The sequence below is a fragment of the Theropithecus gelada genome, chromosome 7a (assembly GCF_003255815.1).
Source record: "Theropithecus gelada isolate Dixy chromosome 7a, Tgel_1.0, whole genome shotgun sequence".
Lineage (NCBI taxonomy): Eukaryota > Metazoa > Chordata > Mammalia > Primates > Cercopithecidae > Theropithecus > Theropithecus gelada.
In genome coordinates, this window is record NC_037674.1 from 54,211,671 (window position 1) to 54,230,446 (window position 18,776).

General features: G+C 47.4%; 1 protein-coding gene across 3 annotated transcripts; it reads left to right on the plus strand.

Moving 5' to 3' along the window:
* Positions 1-911: 911 nt before the first annotated feature.
* Positions 912-18,517, plus strand: DNAJA4 (DnaJ heat shock protein family (Hsp40) member A4). Of its 3 annotated transcripts, XM_025389873.1 has the most exons (8): positions 912-1,213; positions 1,568-1,706; positions 7,199-7,379; positions 9,518-9,622; positions 10,519-10,746; positions 11,823-12,053; positions 16,378-16,478; positions 16,578-18,517. In XM_025389873.1, exons 1-8 carry the CDS (start codon positions 1,134-1,136, stop codon positions 16,791-16,793), a joined length of 1,281 nt encoding a protein of 426 aa, XP_025245658.1. In that variant the 5' UTR covers positions 912-1,133; the 3' UTR covers positions 16,794-18,517. The 3 variants fall into 3 exon arrangements, with proteins under 3 accessions (XP_025245658.1, XP_025245659.1, XP_025245660.1); XM_025389874.1 differs by lacking the exons at positions 912-1,213; positions 1,568-1,706 and adding an exon at positions 3,002-3,116; XM_025389875.1 differs by lacking the exons at positions 912-1,213; positions 1,568-1,706; positions 7,199-7,379; positions 9,518-9,622 and adding an exon at positions 6,600-6,603.
* The last annotated feature ends 259 nt before the right edge of the window (positions 18,518-18,776 follow it).

An 18,776-nucleotide genomic window follows, 5' to 3' on the forward strand; every position in this document is an offset into this window, starting at 1 on the left:
AAAACTGTTGAGAGGCTAAGGCTCAGAGAGTAATATCTGGACAGAAAGCAACATTTCTGACCTCTAGCTCTGAGTTCTCTGCCTAAAGGTTCTGCTCTACAAGGCATAATTAAGAAGAAAAAAAAGCAACATCTCCAAGAACAGCAGCTTAATTTCTCTTGTACAGTAAAAGTCATTTCTCGCCCCCATTGAACACACGGAGGAGAGGTAGTGCCTGCTTCAGCCATAGTACCCAAAACAAGGCCAGGGGATCCCAGGGAGGTGAGCAGTGACCCCCTTCCTGATAAAGTGTTCCCCTGGCAGAAGCCAAGGGAGGGCTAGGGGACAGGGGCCTGCAATTCTGTGATAGCGCTGCAGCCTGCTTTCCACGCCCACTTTTCTGCAATGGTTTGTGATCTGGACTCCCTGAGCACCCGTGGGGAGCTGGGGGCAGCCTAGGGAAGTCGGGACCTATTCCTGTACCCTTCCAGGCAAGCGTCCCTGGCCACCTAGCCTTGTCAGGGTCCAGGCCATGGGACCCCCTGTGCATAACCCTGGGCCCACCAGCCTGTTCCGGCCCCGACGTTTGCTCACTGATGATGTGCAGAGGGGAGGGGGCGGTTTCCCACCTCTGGGAGAAAAGAGGGCACTGTCCGCGCTTGGTAGACTTGGGGGGCGTCACTGCCCACATGTGGGGGACGTCACTGCTCACCTCTGGGGGACTTAAGGGTTCCCAGTGGTGGGCAGTCGACAGGATACTGTCCACATCTGGGGCCAGCAAAGGACCACTGTACCTCAACTGGAAGGCGAGAGCTTCACCTCAGCCTTGCGGTCATGAGGTGGCAGAGGCCCCCTACTCACTCCAACCCCCTAAAAATGCAACAATCCCAGCCACACCTTAGGCCGCAGCCTGGCTGTGACCGAACAGAGCGCGACCACACCCCCGGGGAGAGGCCGGGTTGGGACCGCAGGGCGCAGCTCTGCCAGTCCCATCCTTCGGCGCAGGGCTCCTGCCGACACAGCCCTCCAGGCCGCCTACTCTCCAGCCAGCCGGCTCCACGGACCCACGGAAGGGCAAGGGGGCGGCGTCGGGGCGGCGGGACGGTCGTCGGAGGGCGCCCTCCAGGCCCAAGCCGCCTTCTCCGGCCCCCGCCATGGCCCGGGGCGGCAGTCAGAGCTGGAGCTCCGAGGAGTCGGACGGGCAGCCAGAGGAGCAAACGCCCGAGAAGCCCGGGTGAGCTGCTGGGCCGCGCTGGACGGCCGTCGGGGGTCTGGTCCGCGAACCCGCCGCGGCGCCGCCCGGAACCTCCGCGAAGGTTCTAGGCCTTTGTGGCGTCACTGTCTCCTTGCGGAAGCTTCCGCCGGCGCCGAATAAAACCCGCCGCGGAGGAGCCGGTGGCTCTAGTGCGGCGGTGCCGGGCGTGAAAGTCGGTCCAGTGCCGGGAGCGGGCGGGAGCCACAGGCGGCGGCGAGGGCGGTGGCAGCGGTGACCGTGACCGTGACGCGCGGGCGGGCGGCGGGGGCGCGGGCCAGCGTCCCGGCAGGGGCGTCCGGGGCACTCTGACCGGCCTCGCCCGCCCGCCCGCAGAGACAAGATGGTGAAGGAGACCCAGTACTATGACATCCTGGGCGTGAAGCCCAGCGCGTCCCCGGAGGAGATCAAGAAGGCCTATCGGAAGCTGGCTCTCAAGTACCACCCGGACAAGAACCCGGATGAGGGCGAGAAGGTGCGGGGCGGCGCGGGGCGCGGGGCGGGCTCCCGAGGGGCCGAGGGTTATTAAGCCAGGAGCACTGAAGGCGGCGGGAAACCTGAGCCGCGTTTGTTGAGGAGGCCGTCGCCAGGCGCCTCGGGGCCAGGCCGGGGCAGAGGTGGCGCGGTCGGTGGAGGGCGCCTCGCCCGCGGAGGAGGCATGTGGTGCGGGCTGGGGCCTCTCGCGAGTCCCTGCCGAACCCATTCATTCCTCCATTCGCTCCACAAGTGTTTGGGTAGCCCCTGCAGTGCGCGCTGGAGTCCGGCGTCAGGGAGGCGCAGGGGCTGAACCCAGTTCACATAGGGGTGTGTTGGCGTTCCTGTGGGAGAGGCGGCATGGAAATCGGGAAACTGAGGCACGCACAAACAGTTGTGTACTTGCTGGCAACGACTGGCTCATGTTCTCTGTTGATGCATAAACCCTAGGGATGAGTGTCTTTAATCTGAGCCGGTACCTTGGACAAACGCCGTGCCTCTCTTGAGAATGACTAGCTGGATTTGTTCTGTGCACCTACTTCCTACCTGATAAAAGTGTCAGATAGTGAATAATTCCATTTTCTTTACTAAACAGGGACATGGACATGTGCAGCCTGACATTAGCTTGTACTCATATTCTGGGTTTTCGGTGACCGGTGACACACAGTTGATCATAAGACCAATCATAGACTGAAAATGCTCTGCATTTTAGAGACAGAAGTTAAAAGCTTTTCCATCTTGTTTACAGAAAGTTTGCTTTTTATCTCTAAAGAGGCTCATGACCCACCTGAATACGTGAATTGAAGGAATGAGGCGTTGCAAGGAAAGGCTGCTGGCCCTCCCATTCCTCCTTTCACTTCTTGCCATTTTCTTGTAAAACTTTGGTTGTCCCGCATGGGTCTTGGGAGATGGGGCCGTTATAGTAGCTGATGGCAGTGTCACCTGGGCCACTTTTGAAGCCACACTGATCACCCATGTAGCATTTAAGACCTTTGGAAACGACACTGGAATCAAAATACCTGTCTGCATTAGTTATTCCAAACTGGAGAAAGCTACTTCAGGACGGTTTGGCTGAACGGCAACAGTGATGGAATATTTATATTTAGCCACATGTGCTGAATGTGGCTGTCACAAGTTTAAAATGCTTTCGTGTAAGACCATTTGTCTGTTACTCACTTGCGTTCTTTCTCATCTATATTTAGATGGCTTACTGTAGCTTTTAAAGGCACTGGCGTTTTACATGGTGCTAGTGATTCATCCACCTGCTCCCTACATTCATTGTAGTCTGCTTCTGACAGTCTCCTTTAAGGAGAGCTTCTAGGCTTGTAATTTCATATTTCAGCAGGCTGGCTAAAGACGTGGGAAAGTCTTCTGACCCTGGTTTTCAGGTCAAATCTCAGCACTCAGAAGAGTAAGTTCATGCCTCTGTGTATACAGTTAGAGCTGAATGTGCTTTTGTTGTTCTGAAGCTTTTATTTTTAAAACATTAGACTTGACCTGTACTACATATATGTAGGTTTCACCCTGTCAATACCTGTCTGGGCAGGTTGTTTGGTTTGTTTTAAACTAATATTTATTTATAGCCAGGCACTGAGTTAGTGTCGCATAAATGAGGCCCTTGGCAGTGAGGTCTGGCAAGCCCATCTCAGCTTGGAGGGAGGGGTTCTGTGATGGTGCCTGTTGCCAGGAATACTTTCCTTCCCCTACCTTCACGGAAGGGGATAAAACTCCTTAGTTCTCGCTAAAACATCTTCCAGGAGGCTGCCTCTGCCTCGTAGACTGAACCACAGGCCCAACATGCATCCTACTTATATTCTCTGCCATAATATAAGCAGGGCAGTGACTGTGCCCCCATGGCCACTTATGGGGTGAGTAGCTAGCTGTGCAGGGTAGGTGCTAAAATGTTTGTTAGCTGGCTGAGTAAATGCACTTTAAAAAATTGTATGCAGGAGAAGAGGGCTCTATAAAGGCACAAATTGGAAGGGAAATTGCAGTGAAGGAATATTGGGAGGAGAGTGGCAATTTAGATTGGAAATCAAAGAGGATGAGGAGACTGGGGACACAATTTATAGAAACTGCTGTAAAGTTCCCCAGAGAGAGCTCATTCGTTCTTTTGTTCATTCATTCAACAAATACCTCCTCTTCTGGTCCCCACTGTGTGCTGGGTGCACTGTGCAGGCCTTTTGTGAGTGTGTATGTGAGTCTGTGTGTAGTTCTTTTCCACTTTATCACAGGCAGAACATTTAAATTTTTTTTCCTCCTAAGTTTGTCACTGTATTATTAATGTCTCTTCAAAAATAGACTATGCCAGTTCTTTAGCCCTTGCTGGGACAACTGAGAAGGCCGTTGGGGTGTTGGTCTTTGTTTTTTGCCCTGTTGTCCCCTGTTGCTAAGCGTTGGGGCAGCTTGTGTTTGTCGGGCACTCTGTATGGAGTCTGTACTTATCTGCGGCTGGTTTTTTTCGCAAGATGCCTGGGTGGTAGGTAGTGGGTCACCAAGATAGTCCCTTTCAGGGGCAATGATGTGGGGTATATTCTTGGCTACTACCCTGTTGAGATGGGTTTGATCTTTTGGTCAATTTCATTGTAACTTTTAGTTTGAATGATAGATTTTCAAGTTCAAAAATCAAAAGATAGCAAACTGTGCAGAAAATTTTAGAACACGGAGGAAAACCTACTAAGCACACATTATCCTCACCACTCCGTGCTTCTTTCCAGGCTTCCCCCAGCATGATCATACATGGCCATCCTGATACATAGACATTTTGTTTTCTTGTTTCCACTTAATACTTTATTATAAGTACTTTTCCCAAGTTGTTACATAGTCTTCAAAGCCATTTTCCCCTCAGCTGTATAGTAATCCTGTTAAGGTTCTGTGACAAATGATCATGGCCTGAAAGGCAAGCTGGTCATAGCACTTGTCTCCCACTGGGAGAAGGGGGTCCAGGCTGGGAACTGAATTAGACTTTGGAGTCCTGGGACCCTAGAGGATGGACTCCCTACTGGTAGTTGGAACCCCCATCCCATGTGAGGTCTGGCCTCTGACTGAATGTCCCAAGCAACTGGGTACTCCTTTTCCATTCTTAGATAATTCTAGTAAGTATAAATGTCATGTGAGTATCCAGGGTATTTGTTGAGTGTTTCCAGTGGACATTCCCATGAAGCTTATTTACCTAGTCCTGACCTGCAGATAGATGCAGAAACTCTCTAGGGGCAGCCTGGCCTAGATGCTTTCTGATCTGTACCAGGCACCCAATCCTTACACTGTATCTCAGGTTGTCTGCTGAGGAAAGGGGTAGTAGTGAATGGTACTTACTTCTTCGCAGAAATGGTATGAGAATCAACATATCAAAAGATCTAGCTGACTTACATATGATGCTGACATCTTTTTAATACTTTTCTAAATTGTACAGTTTTTTAGCTATTATTTATTAGCTATTATTATTATTAGTTACTTATTAGATTTCAATCAGGGATTTGTAGAACAAGGGAATTAATGCCTCAAATTCCCTTGTTCTGTCTCTCAAATTCCTTATTTCATGGCACTTTTTTTCCCTGAATATTTTGTGAAGCCAGCTGCATTATAGGATCTGTATATCTATATATCCATATATGTCTCTCTGACTAAACTGTAGCCTCTGGAGGGCCAAGACCCTACCTCATTTATTTATGTCTGAGTTCCCAGAATCGAACCATTCATCTAACAGGTATTTACCAAGTGCCTTCTACATGCCAGGCATGGTTCCAGGCTCAGTTAGACAGCAGTGGACAAAACCCCCCATCTTCACGGAGCTTATGTTGCAGTGAGGACTACATAAGCTAAGCAATACATGATACAGCTTGTTGGAAGGTGGTTAATGCTATGGAGAAATATGCAGCAGGGGTGGGGGGTGGGAGGGTCTGAGGTGGGTTTGCAGTGTTAAAGCTGGATCACCAGGAGGCATCCCTGAGAAGGTGGTCTGTGAGCTAAGGCTGGAAAGAGGTGAGTGGGGAGGCCACACCAGGCTGAGGTACCTCTGAGGCTCAGGCTGCAGAATTGAGGAACAGCAGGGAGCCTGGTGAAGCTGGCGCAGAATTGAGGTGGGGACGCACAGGAGGAGAAGAAAGTAGAGGTGCCAGGTTGAGCTTATAGATGAAAGTTAGGACTGGCTTTTACTCCCAGTGACATGGGCCGCCTTGTAGAGGTTTGAGCAGAGGATTGACCCAATTAGTGGGCTCGAATGGAGAACACACTGAAAGCTGGGGCAAGAAGGGAACATGGAAGACCAGGGAGGAGGCCACTTCAGTAGTCCAGGCCTGAGATGGTGCTTTCTGCCAGAGTGGATGTGGTGTGGTGAGAAGGAACAGATTTTGCATGTTTTAGCATTCTGATTTTATTTTTTAAATTTCCATATACCTGCAGAAAACATGAGTGGTACAATGAACACCTATGTATTCTTCACCTAGCTTTACCAGTTGTAAATAAATTGTCACATTTGTTTTATCTATTATTATTATTATTATTTTTACTGTTGGCTAAAGGTTTTGGGAGGAAGCTACCTGTAGCGTAACTTTTCAGCCCTAAGTGCTGCATGTTTCTCTTAGGCACAAGGACATCCTTGTACATAACCATAGTGCAATTATCAAATTCAAGAAGTTTAACATTGAGAACAAAAATTCACATTTCTCCCATTGTTCCAATAATGTCCTTTGTAGCCATTTTTTTTTTCCCCCAGTGCAGGATCTGATCCAGGATCACACATTGTATTCGGTTTTTCCTATCTTTTAATTTTAGAGTATCTCTCAGTTTGGCTTTTCTGATTCTTTCATACAATTGGGTTCCAGTGGTAACTCTTTGGCAGGAATGCTACACATGGGATATTGTGTGTGTCTCAGGGTACTGGAGATGCAAATGTGAAGGTAGCGTCAGTGGGATTTGTTGACAGGTGAGATTGGCATTGCCAATAACTGTGATATGGGGAAGACTATGGGCAGGATGGGGCTTTTGGGGGAGGATCAGGAGTATAGGTTTGTATACAATGTCTGGCACGTGGTTAGGTACTCACAGATGCCTGTAGTTGAATTTCATGCTAGTAAACTAATGAAATGATTCCCATGAGGAGGTGAGCCAGTGGTAGTGCCCAGAGTCCTAGCTTTATCTGGTTAGAGATTCAGCCCTGGCACTATCTCATGGTATCCTAGCTGGACTCGACTTCCTGTCTGGTGCAGCCAGATTAGGGAGAAACTTTCCTTCTCTACTGCCTTCTCTTCCTTATTCTTGTCATGTCCCTTTCACCAGTCGCTTAATATGTTTGCCCTGTGTTTCCCACTTTACCAAAGGAGTAAGTAGACAGGCAAGTCAGGTTCCAGGTGGAGGATGTATAGACTGGCTAGTTCAAGGGTTTGGGGGCAGAATACTTCTATTACGTTGTATGTTTATATGGTGGGTTTGCTTAATAAAACAACTGAAACCTCTCTCTTTTTAAAAATCTCTCTCTCTCTCTTTCTTTTAAAGTTTAAACTCATATCCCAGGCATATGAAGTGCTTTCAGATCCAAAGAAAAGGGATATTTATGACCAAGGCGGAGAGCAGGCAATTAAAGAAGGAGGCTCAGGCAGCCCCAGCTTCTCTTCACCCATGGACATCTTTGACATGTTCTTTGGTGGTGGTGGACGGATGGCTAGAGAGAGAAGAGGTAAATGCTTTTAAAGAAACATAAATAAGTTGTATGGTTTCCACAATTGTACGTGTTTTTGGAATCAGGATAGATCATGCTTTAAAAGGATATGATTGGACCAGGTGTAGTGGTTCATGTCTGTAATCTCAGCACTTTGGGAGGCCAAAGTGGGAGGATCGTTTTAGGCCAGGATTTCAAGACCAACCGGGGCAACATAGTGAGACCCCCCATCTCAAAAAAATAAAAATAAAAAAATTAGCCAGGCCTGGTGACTCATGCCTGTAGTCTCAGCTACTTCTTGAGAGGCTGAGGCAGGAGGATGACTTGAGCCCAGGAAGTCAAGGCTGCAGTGAGCAATCCAGCCTGCATGACAGGGTGGGGCCCTGTCTTAAAAAAACAAACAAACAAACAAAAAAACAAGGTACCGTTACCATGTTTTGGGATCATTAACTTTAAAGAGTTTATTACTTGTCTAGTGCTCAGGCTACCTGGAAACTCCTGGTAAATTTAGTAATTATCTGACATCCTCCAATACTATATGAAGGAGCAAATGGACTGGTGGATAGAAAAGAAGGTGGTCAAGTTCATCGTGCCTTCTTTTCCTCTGTTGTTGGGATCAGGCACCAGAGTGTGTTGAGGGATGTAAATGACGCCTCCTGTGGTTGTCAGGGATCCTTTACGGAGTGTGTTCCTCTCCTCTCATGCCCACCCTCCCTTTGTGGCCTTCCATTTTCCCTGACCTGGGCCTGGGCTGCAGGCTCTCTAATTCTAGGTGGGTACCCTTGCCATGTTCAGTATGGCCTAATTTCCCAGCCTGCTCAGGGGATTTTCTAGGTAACAAATTTTACCTCTTTATGTTTTGAAATCTTTGTAAATGACCTGTCTTTCTTTTCAGAATGCATTATGAGTAGTAGCAACTTCATCCCCAGGTGAATGAGGAACTTAGCCCTTAGCTCAGTGGCCCCAGGCCACTGTTTTGACTTTCGAGGTTTGCTCTTCCTAATTTTTCTGCATCTCATCTTCTGCCAGACTACAGGCTGTTACCTCTGTTGTTAGTAGTTGCTAATGTTAGTAGTTGCCAATAGACTAGTTCCCATTCCCCCTGTTTAGTTTACTGTTGTCAGGCTGCTTTGAATCTTGAAACCAGAAAGATAAGAAGGCTTATTATAATTCTGGATAAAGTCAGAAGAAATGAGCTCTGCCTTGGGGTTTAAGAAGTGTGGTTTTTGAGAGACCCCTAGATAAATGAAGCAGCACCTATTATCACATTGTAATTGACTTTGAGCTTTAAAAAGCTTGGGTGTCAATTCTGTGAACACAGAGTGCTGAAAATCACAAAGTGTTTATTAGGGAAAAATCCTTCCCCTGTCCTTTGAGCATATTGCCTGCTCATATAATTGATGGTGTGCACATAATTAAAACTTTGGGTATTCTCTTGTCCAGCTCCCTCACTGTCTTGAGATGAAAAACTTCATGCCCTTAATTAAGTCATCTCTCAAAGTTGGCAGCCAGTAAACCAGGACAGCTCGTCTCAGTGACTGCAGGAGCTCCACGGGCAGCAGGGAGGGTCTTGATGCTGTCAGTCTTGACAGGCTGGCAGGCGCTGGAGCACACGCCCACCCTCAGGACCAAACACCCACCGTCCTGAGTGCAGAAGCAAGATTTTGGCAGAGGAAAGAATTCCCATTTGGCCACCAGTTACAGAAGGGCTCAGAAAGTAAAGTGCTTTATGCCCAAGGAAGAGTTTGAAAAGATCCAGAGACTTTGGCTGTCACAGATTTATGTATAGAAAGAACTCCTTTCATGGGGAAACTTAACCAACTTCGTGGGTTCATACTGCTTTTGGTTTCTCAATTAGTACTCTCCCTGTCCTCAGATTTGTTCTCCAAAAATAAAGGTGGAAAGTCTTTTTGTTGGCCTCTATAAATGATTAATTAGCTCATAGCTAGAGAAGGTATTAGCTCTTGTTATTGGCTGAGGGCTAGAAGGATGGGCTGGGGTAATAGAAGCATTGCTTCCTGCAGGGAAGGGAGCGCATGACCCATCCACAGTCTTGAATCTCTGGAGACTTCATACAACTAAGGGTCATATGGGTGGTATTTAATACAGTGGTATATTTCATTCAACGCCACTAATTTTTTTTCTCCCTTGCTAAGGCAAGAATGTTGTACACCAGTTATCTGTAACTCTTGAAGATTTATATAATGGAGTCACGAAGAAATTGGCCCTCCAGAAAAATGTAATTTGTGAGAAATGTGAAGGTAAAAATTAATTTTTTACTGAACCTCACAGTTCTGATCCCTTAGATTCAGAAACAATGCTTGTTTTAGTTCAGGGAAAATAAGTTATCTTATTTCAAATGCAAGGGTCAAGCAGAGATTACAGACAGGTGGCCTGAGGACCACATCTCTTTGCCTGAATGAACGTTTTCTTTGGGCTGCACCTCTGTTTGACATGTTGACGACTATTTTTAAAAATTAAGAATCAGACACTTGACCTCATCTAGGGGTTGGCTGGCAGACTTTTTCTGTAAAGAGCCAGAGTTTAGGCTTTCCAGGCCATGGAGTCTTTTGTAACTAGTTCACTCTGCCATCATGTTACATAAATGAATGGACATGCCTGTGTTCCAGTAAAGCTTTATTTACAAACCCAAGCAGTCCGGCCATGGTTTCTTGACCCCTAACTTAAATGTACATATAATTATTGTAATTTTTTAAAAATCTGAGTTTTCCAGAAAAGCCATGTCTGGTGACCCCAGCCTCACATTGTCCCACAGAGAGAACTGGCTGAGCTGGGTAGCTGCTGCTATTGACAGAGCTTTTGTTCTCTAGATCTCCATAGCCCCAGCCTCCTCATTCATCTGTGGGCCTATGCAGGTTCCACCTGGGGTGGAAGAAAACACATTTGATGAAGCTAAAGTAATAAATTTGGATTGATGCAACCAAAATCACAAACATTTGAGGTCAGATGTTAACATCTGGATGTTATCTGCTTGGCTGGACTCCTCCAGGCTCTTCTGCATTGTTTTTTGATTGTAAATAGAATTCTAAGCCCAATGTCTGATGTGAGGGTTCCCTACCCTTCTGCTGTGGTGCCCAGCAGGGACACTGGTAAGGGAAGAGCATGGCCCTCACTCCTGCCTCCCCCGACCCTGCAGGTGTTGGCGGGAAGAAGGGATCGGTGGAGAAGTGCCCACTATGCAAGGGGCGGGGGATGCAGATCCACATCCAGCAGATCGGGCCGGGCATGGTGCAGCAGATCCAGACTGTGTGCGTTGAGTGCAAGGGCCAGGGCGAGCGCATCAACCCCAAGGACCGCTGCGAGAGCTGCAGCGGTGCCAAGGTGATCCGTGAGAAGAAGATTATCGAGGTACATGTTGAAAAAGGTGAGGCTGCGCAGAGCTGGTGCTCCACACTGGCTGGAAATGCTGTCTGGGTGCTAATTGTGGGATACACAGGCTAGATGTCAGGGAAGTGAGCTGTATCACAACATGTATTGGGTGTGCCATGAATTCCTCTTGTGTCCCGGTCATCTTCTCTCCACCCTTCCTGGCCTTATTTCCATTCCATGTCACCTGCCAAAGTGTTCTTGCCGAGGTTTACTTCCTTGAGATCACAGACAGCCTCTCTATGAGATTTTCTAATGCTCTGAAAGTCTTACTTGGCCTTGGTTTTGGTTAGTTGCCATCTCCTGATATTCTCAAGCCATTCCTCTAGAATCTTTAGGATTGTCTTCCTGGTCGCTTCCAATGCTCATTGGCCGTAAGGGCTTGTTTAAGTGTTTGTGGCTGCATATTCCCTTTCTCTCCACATTTCCCCATCTGGTGCATCAGATTCCCCCAAATACAGCACCTTCTCCTGCTATTCATTTTGCCTGATGCCATCATTTTAAGGCCTTTTTCCATTTTAGCTGTCCTCCAAGTATTCCCTGATGATTCTGTGGCTTTCCAATCCAGTGAATATATCCTAGATCAGATACGAGACCAAAAGTAAAAGAATTAACACCCAAACCGACACAGGTGTTATGAAAGGACTTACTGTTTAAACGTGCCTGAACCCTGTGCCTTGAGTGTGCATAATGACTTACTAGAAAAGGACAGGGCTGGCTGACCCCCATCAGTCCTTAGTCATGCACCCTGTGCCCCGGGAAGTGGGTGGTGACCCCATGCTGGCAGTGTGGCATCACAGGCCCGGGGAAGGGAGTGCTGTGGAAACCTGGGATGTAGAGCCGCATTCCCCCTCTCCCTGTGCATGCTGGGCTTGGCCCCACATTATGCCAAGGGAAGCGGGACCTCTTTTCTCATTGGCCATCCTAGCCACCCCTCCCTGCCTTGTGCCTGCATGAGATTGGGAGGCTTGATGAATAAAGAACCCCTGAAGGACTCTGTTCCTTCTTCAAAAGCTTTAAGGAAGCATGGTTTGTATGAGAAATGGCTAATCAGAAAGGGATGATGTTTCATAGGTATGAAAGATGGGCAAAAGATACTATTTCATGGAGAAGGAGATCAGGAGCCTGAGCTGGAGCCTGGTGATGTCATAATTGTGCTTGATCAGAAGGATCATAGTGTCTTTCAGAGACGAGGCCATGACTTGATCATGAAAATGAAAATTCAGCTTTCTGAAGCTCTTTGTGGCTTCAAGAAGACGATAAAAACATTGGACAATCGAATTCTTGTTATTACATCCAAATCAGGTAACGTTTCAAATGTGTGTTTCCATTGATGTTCTGTATGTTTGGCATAATTCTAGCAAGTTAGCCTGATTTTTTTATTGCTACATAATATTTTACATATTGATGGGGTGCATGTAATACTTTGTCCCATGCATAAAATGGGTAATGATCAAGCCAGGTGTTTAGGGCATCTGTCGCCTTGAGTATTTCTTATTTGTGTTGGGAATAGTTCACCTGATTTCACATTTAAAGTCAAATTCTGTTACACAAATTAGTATGACGTGATTTTCTCTAAATTTAAAGTTATCCCTAATGACTCTAGGTAATTTATAAAGTCCTTTATATTCTCCTAGAAAAAATACTCGGTTGGGGGGAAAAGTCTCAAATAAGAATCTTGGGGCTCTGAAATTTTAGATGAAGTCTGCCAATTAAACTTAAATTTTTAAAAATTTATTTTTGTATAAGAAAACAGCTTAATAGGTGGTGTTTTTCTATCAAGTGGTGATTTGTGCTGATTGATCCACATGTTCCTGTAGCCTCTGTTGTTCATTACTTGAGTTACATTTTAAAGTAGAATTTTCCTGTAAGAAAGACTTTGCCTATCAGCTTATCCTTGGAGGTTTCCACAGGAATTGCTGGTCTGCACACACCCATGGGAGCCAGAGGGAGATGCCTCTGGGCTGAAAGGGTTCCTGAGGGCCTGAGCTCAGCCCCCAACCCCCTTGTAGACACTAGGGGACTCATCTCCCAGGAGGGTTTCTGTGTTCACTGCAGTGAGGGTCTGTGTGGGCACCAGAGCACCTGCCTAGAAGGGGCTGAGAAAGGAGAGAGGCCAGGCCAGAGACCTTGACTTGAAGCTGCTTCTGAATAGCACTAAGGTCAGCTGTGCATAGCAAAGAATGTCTGGATGGGTGTGGTGGTGGCTACACCACCGAAGCAGCCTGGGCCCCAGCACCAGCCATTTGCAGTGTTGCTGTAGTCCCCTCACTGGCCGTGGGGCTGGGATTACCTTTTCCTATGGCCATTTGAGGTTTGGGGCAAAAGGGGTAGGTTCAGGGCAGGCACGGAGGTAACCAGCCAATAAGCCTGCCCCCAGGACAGTGGCAGCTGGAGATAAGACTCAAGTCCAATGGTGTGACTGAGGCCTGGGCTTCTGTTCCCTCCCTGTCCCTCTCCTCCTTCCCCTCCTTGCCTGCTTTCCTCTTCCCGTGCTCTTTTTCTCTCTCCTCTCTTGGATTCTTTCAGGTTCCTCCTTTCCTGGGGATAATAGGAAGCAGAATTATATATCCAAGGCTTGATCAGTTTTTGGGATTTTAAAATAAACTTATTTGGAAACAATTTCAAGCTTACAAAAAGTTGTAAATACAAAAATAGTCCGAGGTCCACCCATATATGATTTGTCTGATGTTAACATTTTACCCCATTTGGTTTGTCATTTGCTCTGTGTCTGTTTTTATTTATTTTTAAAATTTGTTCATTTATTTTTTGAGACAGGGGTCTTGCTCTGTCACACAGGCTGAAGTGTAGTGGCGTGATCTCAGCTCACTGTAACCTCCACCTCAGCCTCCCGAGTAGCTAGTGCTACAGCCACATGCCACCACGCCCATCTAATTTTTATATTTTTTGTAGAGATGGGGTTTTGCCATGTTGCCCAGACTTGTGTGTGTTTTTATACATAATCAAGGATTGGGGGAAGCACTGCAGTATAATGCAAAATTTGCATGAAAATTTAAAATAAAACACCTACCCTTAGGCTTTCATAGACCTCCCAAGGCACCCATTTCTTCCTTCGAGAAGGAGTTTGAAGATCACAGTTTACATGAAGCCCCAGACCACTGGTTGTGAGCTCAACACCCTGGCACTGTGTCCAAGACGCCCTTACATGGTCACAGCCCAGATCCTAGCCCTCCTGAGCCGGGGCTGGGCGGCATCTGTATGTAACTTCTTTGCGAAAGACCATCCTGTCCAGGGGTGGACTGTTTGAGGCTTGGGCCCTGCCAAGGGTCAGAGCCCAGTGTTCCTTGCTGCCTTAGCTGACCCTAGCCTAGGGAACCGGGAGCCAAATGGAGTGAGGGTGGCGGAGAAAAAGCCCCAGAGGGAAGGAAGTGGCAAATCCTAAGAAACCTCTTTCCTTCTTTATTATAAGGAAGGGTGGAGCATCCAGGAAACCTGCCGTTGGAGAGTTCTTTGGGGATTTGTTTTCCTTTTTGTTTTGTTTTTGCTTTTACTTTGTTCTCGTTTGCACCCTCTCCTTTTTTCTTCACCCCTCTTTTGTGTTGGCTTATTTCTTGTTTCTCCATCTTCTCTCCTCCCTCTTCCTCCTCTCTTCTGCTGTTGAAATGCCTTCTTCCCTAGAGCCCTTTAGCCTGTTATGAGCATTGCTGAGGATTGGATTAATTAAAAAAGTGATTTTTGGAGCCACACAAGGCTCCACACAATGGCCCTGCCTGCAGGCGGGTATTTACCTGCCGGGAGAGCCGAAATTGTGGTGTTCTTCTACCTGTAGTTTTCCATGCTTGGTCAGTTTCCCACCTCCCGGTAAGCTAGAAGCAGAAGCATGGGGAGTAGAGCTTGAGAGCAGCAAGAAGTGACACCTGATAGGAATGGGGAGACAGAAAAACCAGTCATGTGTCACTTAATGATGGGGCTACGTTCTGAGAAATGCATTGTTTGGCGATGTTGTCATGGTGTGAACATCATAGAATATACTTGCACAGACCTAGATGGCGTAGGCTGCTACACCCTAGGCTGTGTGGCATAGCCTGTTGCTCCTGGGCCGAAACCTGCATAGCAGGTTGCTGTACTGAATACTGTTGGCAGTTGTAATATGATGCTGAGTATGTGGGTATCTGAATGTAGGAAAGGTGCAGTAAAAGTTTGGTGTAATCTTTGCAACCATCTTCATAAATGTTGTTGGCTGAAAGGTCACTATGCTGTGCATGACTGTATTTCTTTTTTCTTTTTCTTTTTTGAGACGGAGTCTTGTTCTGTTGTCCAGGCTGGAGTGCAGTGGCGCAATCTTGGCTCACTGTAAGCTCCGCCTCCCGGGTTCACGCCATTCTCCTGCCTCAGCCTCCCGAGTAGCTGGGATTATAGGCACACCCCATCGTGCCCAGCTAATTTTTCTATTTTTTTTTTTAGTAGAGATGGGGGTTTCACTATGTTGGTCAGGCTGGTCTCGAACTCCTGACCTCGTGATCTGCCCGCCTCAGCCTCCCAAAGTGCTGGAATTACAGGCGTGAGCCACCGCGCCTGGCCATGACTGTATTTCAGAAAAAGAATAAACAGGAACACAAAAAGCCAGCAGTCCGGAGCAGTTTAGCTAAGGGGTTGCTGTCCTGCACAGTCAGTAGGCTCTGAAGGCCATGTCTGAGCCACAGCCCTGCCCGTGAATGAACCTCAAGGATAGTCATTGGCTTACTTTATTTTTAAAACCTCCCCTTTAAAGATTTCCTCTTGAAGAGAGAGCTCACTTTCTAGATAGTTCCATATGGAAGTGGACTGCTGAATAAATTAGTGTTTCGATTCCCCTCCACCGTCTCCCCCATTTTTTCCAAACATTTCTTTCTGTCTTTGTCCATATTCATCGCTGAGCTGAAGAGTATACTTTATCAGAAACCCTTTTGTCCCTTTCCTTTTCCATGCTTAGAGGGAAGTTTCTGACTTGGGAGAATGCCTCAGAGTTCTTGGGGTCTGAACTCCCCTGATGCCTTGCAAAGTCACGTAGCTGTAAGACCCAGCGGGTGCCAGCCGGGAGGGTGACTCCAGCTCAGCAGCGTGTATGGAAGTGCATTGTGACCATGAAGGAGATTGCCTGTGGCCAAGCCACCTAGTGAGCTCCCTACCAAGGAACCTGGGTGTCACCTACAGGTGGCTGGGAGCCAGTTTTTATGCCAGGCAGGGGACTGGTTGGACTCTTGAGGCTTCTTCCTATCTGTGAGGAGCATTCCTGTTTCCCTTGTGGTAGGAATACCTGTCACCCCACGAAGGGGCAGAGTGATGGTTGTTGGCCCCATTTTATGCAGACTTGGGTGTCATGACTTCTGGTTCACTTGTTTCAAGCCTACCTGTGATGGTGGCTGCAGCATGCTGCCCCCTTGACACACTGCTGGAGCTCAGAGCACGGGCCGGGGGAGCACGGGCCAGAGTCCCAGCCCGAGCCCCACCCCCAGGCAGTACCTGACAAGGATACCTGGGATTGGGACCAGCTTTCCAGTCAGATGCCACGCTGCTTTTGCCCAGTGCCACGGGGTGCTAGGACCTGCCTCAGGCTCTCCCGTGAGGGAGAACGACCTCTGCAGGCCCCTCTGCCTTTCTGCTTCATAACTGACCCTTTCTCTGGCAGGTGAGGTGATAAAGCACGGGGACCTGAAATGTGTGCGTGATGAAGGAATGCCCATCTACAAAGCACCCCTGGAAAAAGGGATTCTAATCATACAATTTTTAGTAAGTTCACTGTGTTTCATTGTCGTGGACATATTATTAAATGCCTTAATTGGAAGGGGAAAAAACAGCCACCTTTCTTTCCCACCTCACCCTTTACAGGTAATCTTCCCTGAAAAACACTGGCTTTCTCTGGAAAAGCTTCCTCAGCTGGAAGCTTTACTGCCTCCTCGACAGAAAGTGAGGATTACAGATGACATGGATCAGGTGGAGCTGAAGGAGTTTTCTCCCAATGAGCAGAACTGGCGTCAGCACAGGGAGGCCTACGAGGAGGACGAAGACGGGCCCCGGGCTGGAGTGCAGTGCCAGACAGCATGACGTGGTGCGGGGCAGCGTGGCCCCGCCTGACTAGCACATGATGAATGTAAAGTTGGCACAATGAAAATGGATCGCTTTAATGGCCTCATGTTTGGGATGTCCTGTGTACGTGTTCAGCATTCTTAATTGCTGAGTGTCTTTTTGGTTTTTATTTTGGTTGTAACTTAAGTTATAGCTTAATTTATTTAAATGTTTTAAGTGTAAATCACCTCTAGTCTGTATATGGAATCTGTTCATTTCTATTTTCAGGATATACTTTTTGAGATGTCAGTGATTGCACCAACACTTTGTGCTTCTAGTGGCTTTGCCATAATTCAGTGTCACCAATAAAGCACAGCCCAGTTAGCAGCTCAGCCCCCTAGCAAACCCCAAGGCACAAAGTGGGCATCCTGGCCCATCTCTAGGTCTGTGGTTTCTCCCCCCTCCCTTGGCAGAGTTATTGAGGGCATGATCTCAGGGCTGCTAAGATAACATTTCTGAGGATTCTAGATGATCCTCTTAAAGAACAAAAGCACATCCATGGATCGGACATGGCTGCCTGTGCCTGCTTAACAGGGCCAACTTAGTTCCTACTGTTCTGTGCCCTTCAGTGGATGGAGTGTGAGTGTGTCTGATCATCTCTCTTGGAAGTTTTCTGAACCTTCCAAGCTCTGTGGTGAGGACAAACCAGTGTTTTGAATCATATGCTGATAACTGTTTGCCTGTGACCCTCACACCTTGTTATTCATGGTTTTAATGATTTTCTGTTGACAACTTTTGCAATGCTTTCCCACCAAAGTGCTTACCTGTAAAGAAAACTAAATCGTTCTGTGTCCCCGGCAGCCTCAGTGCAGCAACGGAAGCCGAGGGAGAATGCTGCTGGTTTGGCCCATGACACAGCCAGCTTCTCTGACCAGTAATCTGGGGTGACTTGAGGGTCTGCAAAGGCATAGAACTCCCCAGTGTTTCCCACCTCATTCTCCCAGATTCAGCTCCCTTCCAAAGGATTGTTCCTCTCATTGCACAGCCATATTACAAAGGGCTTCCTGCTCAAGTGATGTTTTGGTAAGAACTGCTCTGAGTTCCACTGTGGATTACAGTTTGTATGGACTACTACTGTAAATTATAGCTTGTTTGGAGGGATATCAGTCATTATTTTATTCCTGACAGGTAGACTACAATTCGAACTTAGGGTTACCTCAGTCTTTAGCCATTACTGCTTATTTCTTGCCCCCAAGTCACAAAAAACTTGTAAGCTGTTGGGTTAAAGCAGAGGCCGCCTGTCAGATCTACCCTACCCTTATTTGGTTACATGGCACCTGGGAGTTTCACTCAGACCAGGGATCTTCCTTAGGAGGGTCAAAAAGCAGATCAGACCATGCAGAAGTAGGGTGAACCAGCTGCACGGACCAGGTTCCCGCAGAACATTGCTAGCTAGTGAGGCATAATTTGCTCAAAGTATAGAAGCAGCCCACGTATGCCCACTTTGACCATGGGTCAGGACTCACTTCTTCCAACGAAGCCTAAGTGAAAAATCTATTTGTAAATGGACCACAACTCCGGGGTGTTGTTTCTGTGCTGTGACTTCCTAATTATTGCTAAAGAACTACTGTTTCGTTGGTGATGGAGTAAAATTACATTCAGCTCCTTCTTGTCATATAAGAGGAATTTGGAGGGTGTTGCTTAAAATTTTATTCCACCTGTACATTTGTCACTTTAAATTAAAATTGAGCTGGTATGAGAGACAAGTGGCTTTGCTTTTTCATTTTTTCGAGAGCTCAAACAGTGTTAAGTGCCAGCTTGCCTCTCATTGGTTGATGTAATGGAATGAAGTTTCCACCCTCATGGAGCTTTATTTTGGGGATGGGGGTGAATGCAAACAAAAAGTGGTAACTGCTGTGAAGAACAAGAGGAATGGGAGTAAGTAGAAGGGAAAGGGAAGAAGGCCTCTACCAGGAGCTGGCATCTAGGCAGAATCCTGGATGCAGTTGGGGAGCAGACGTC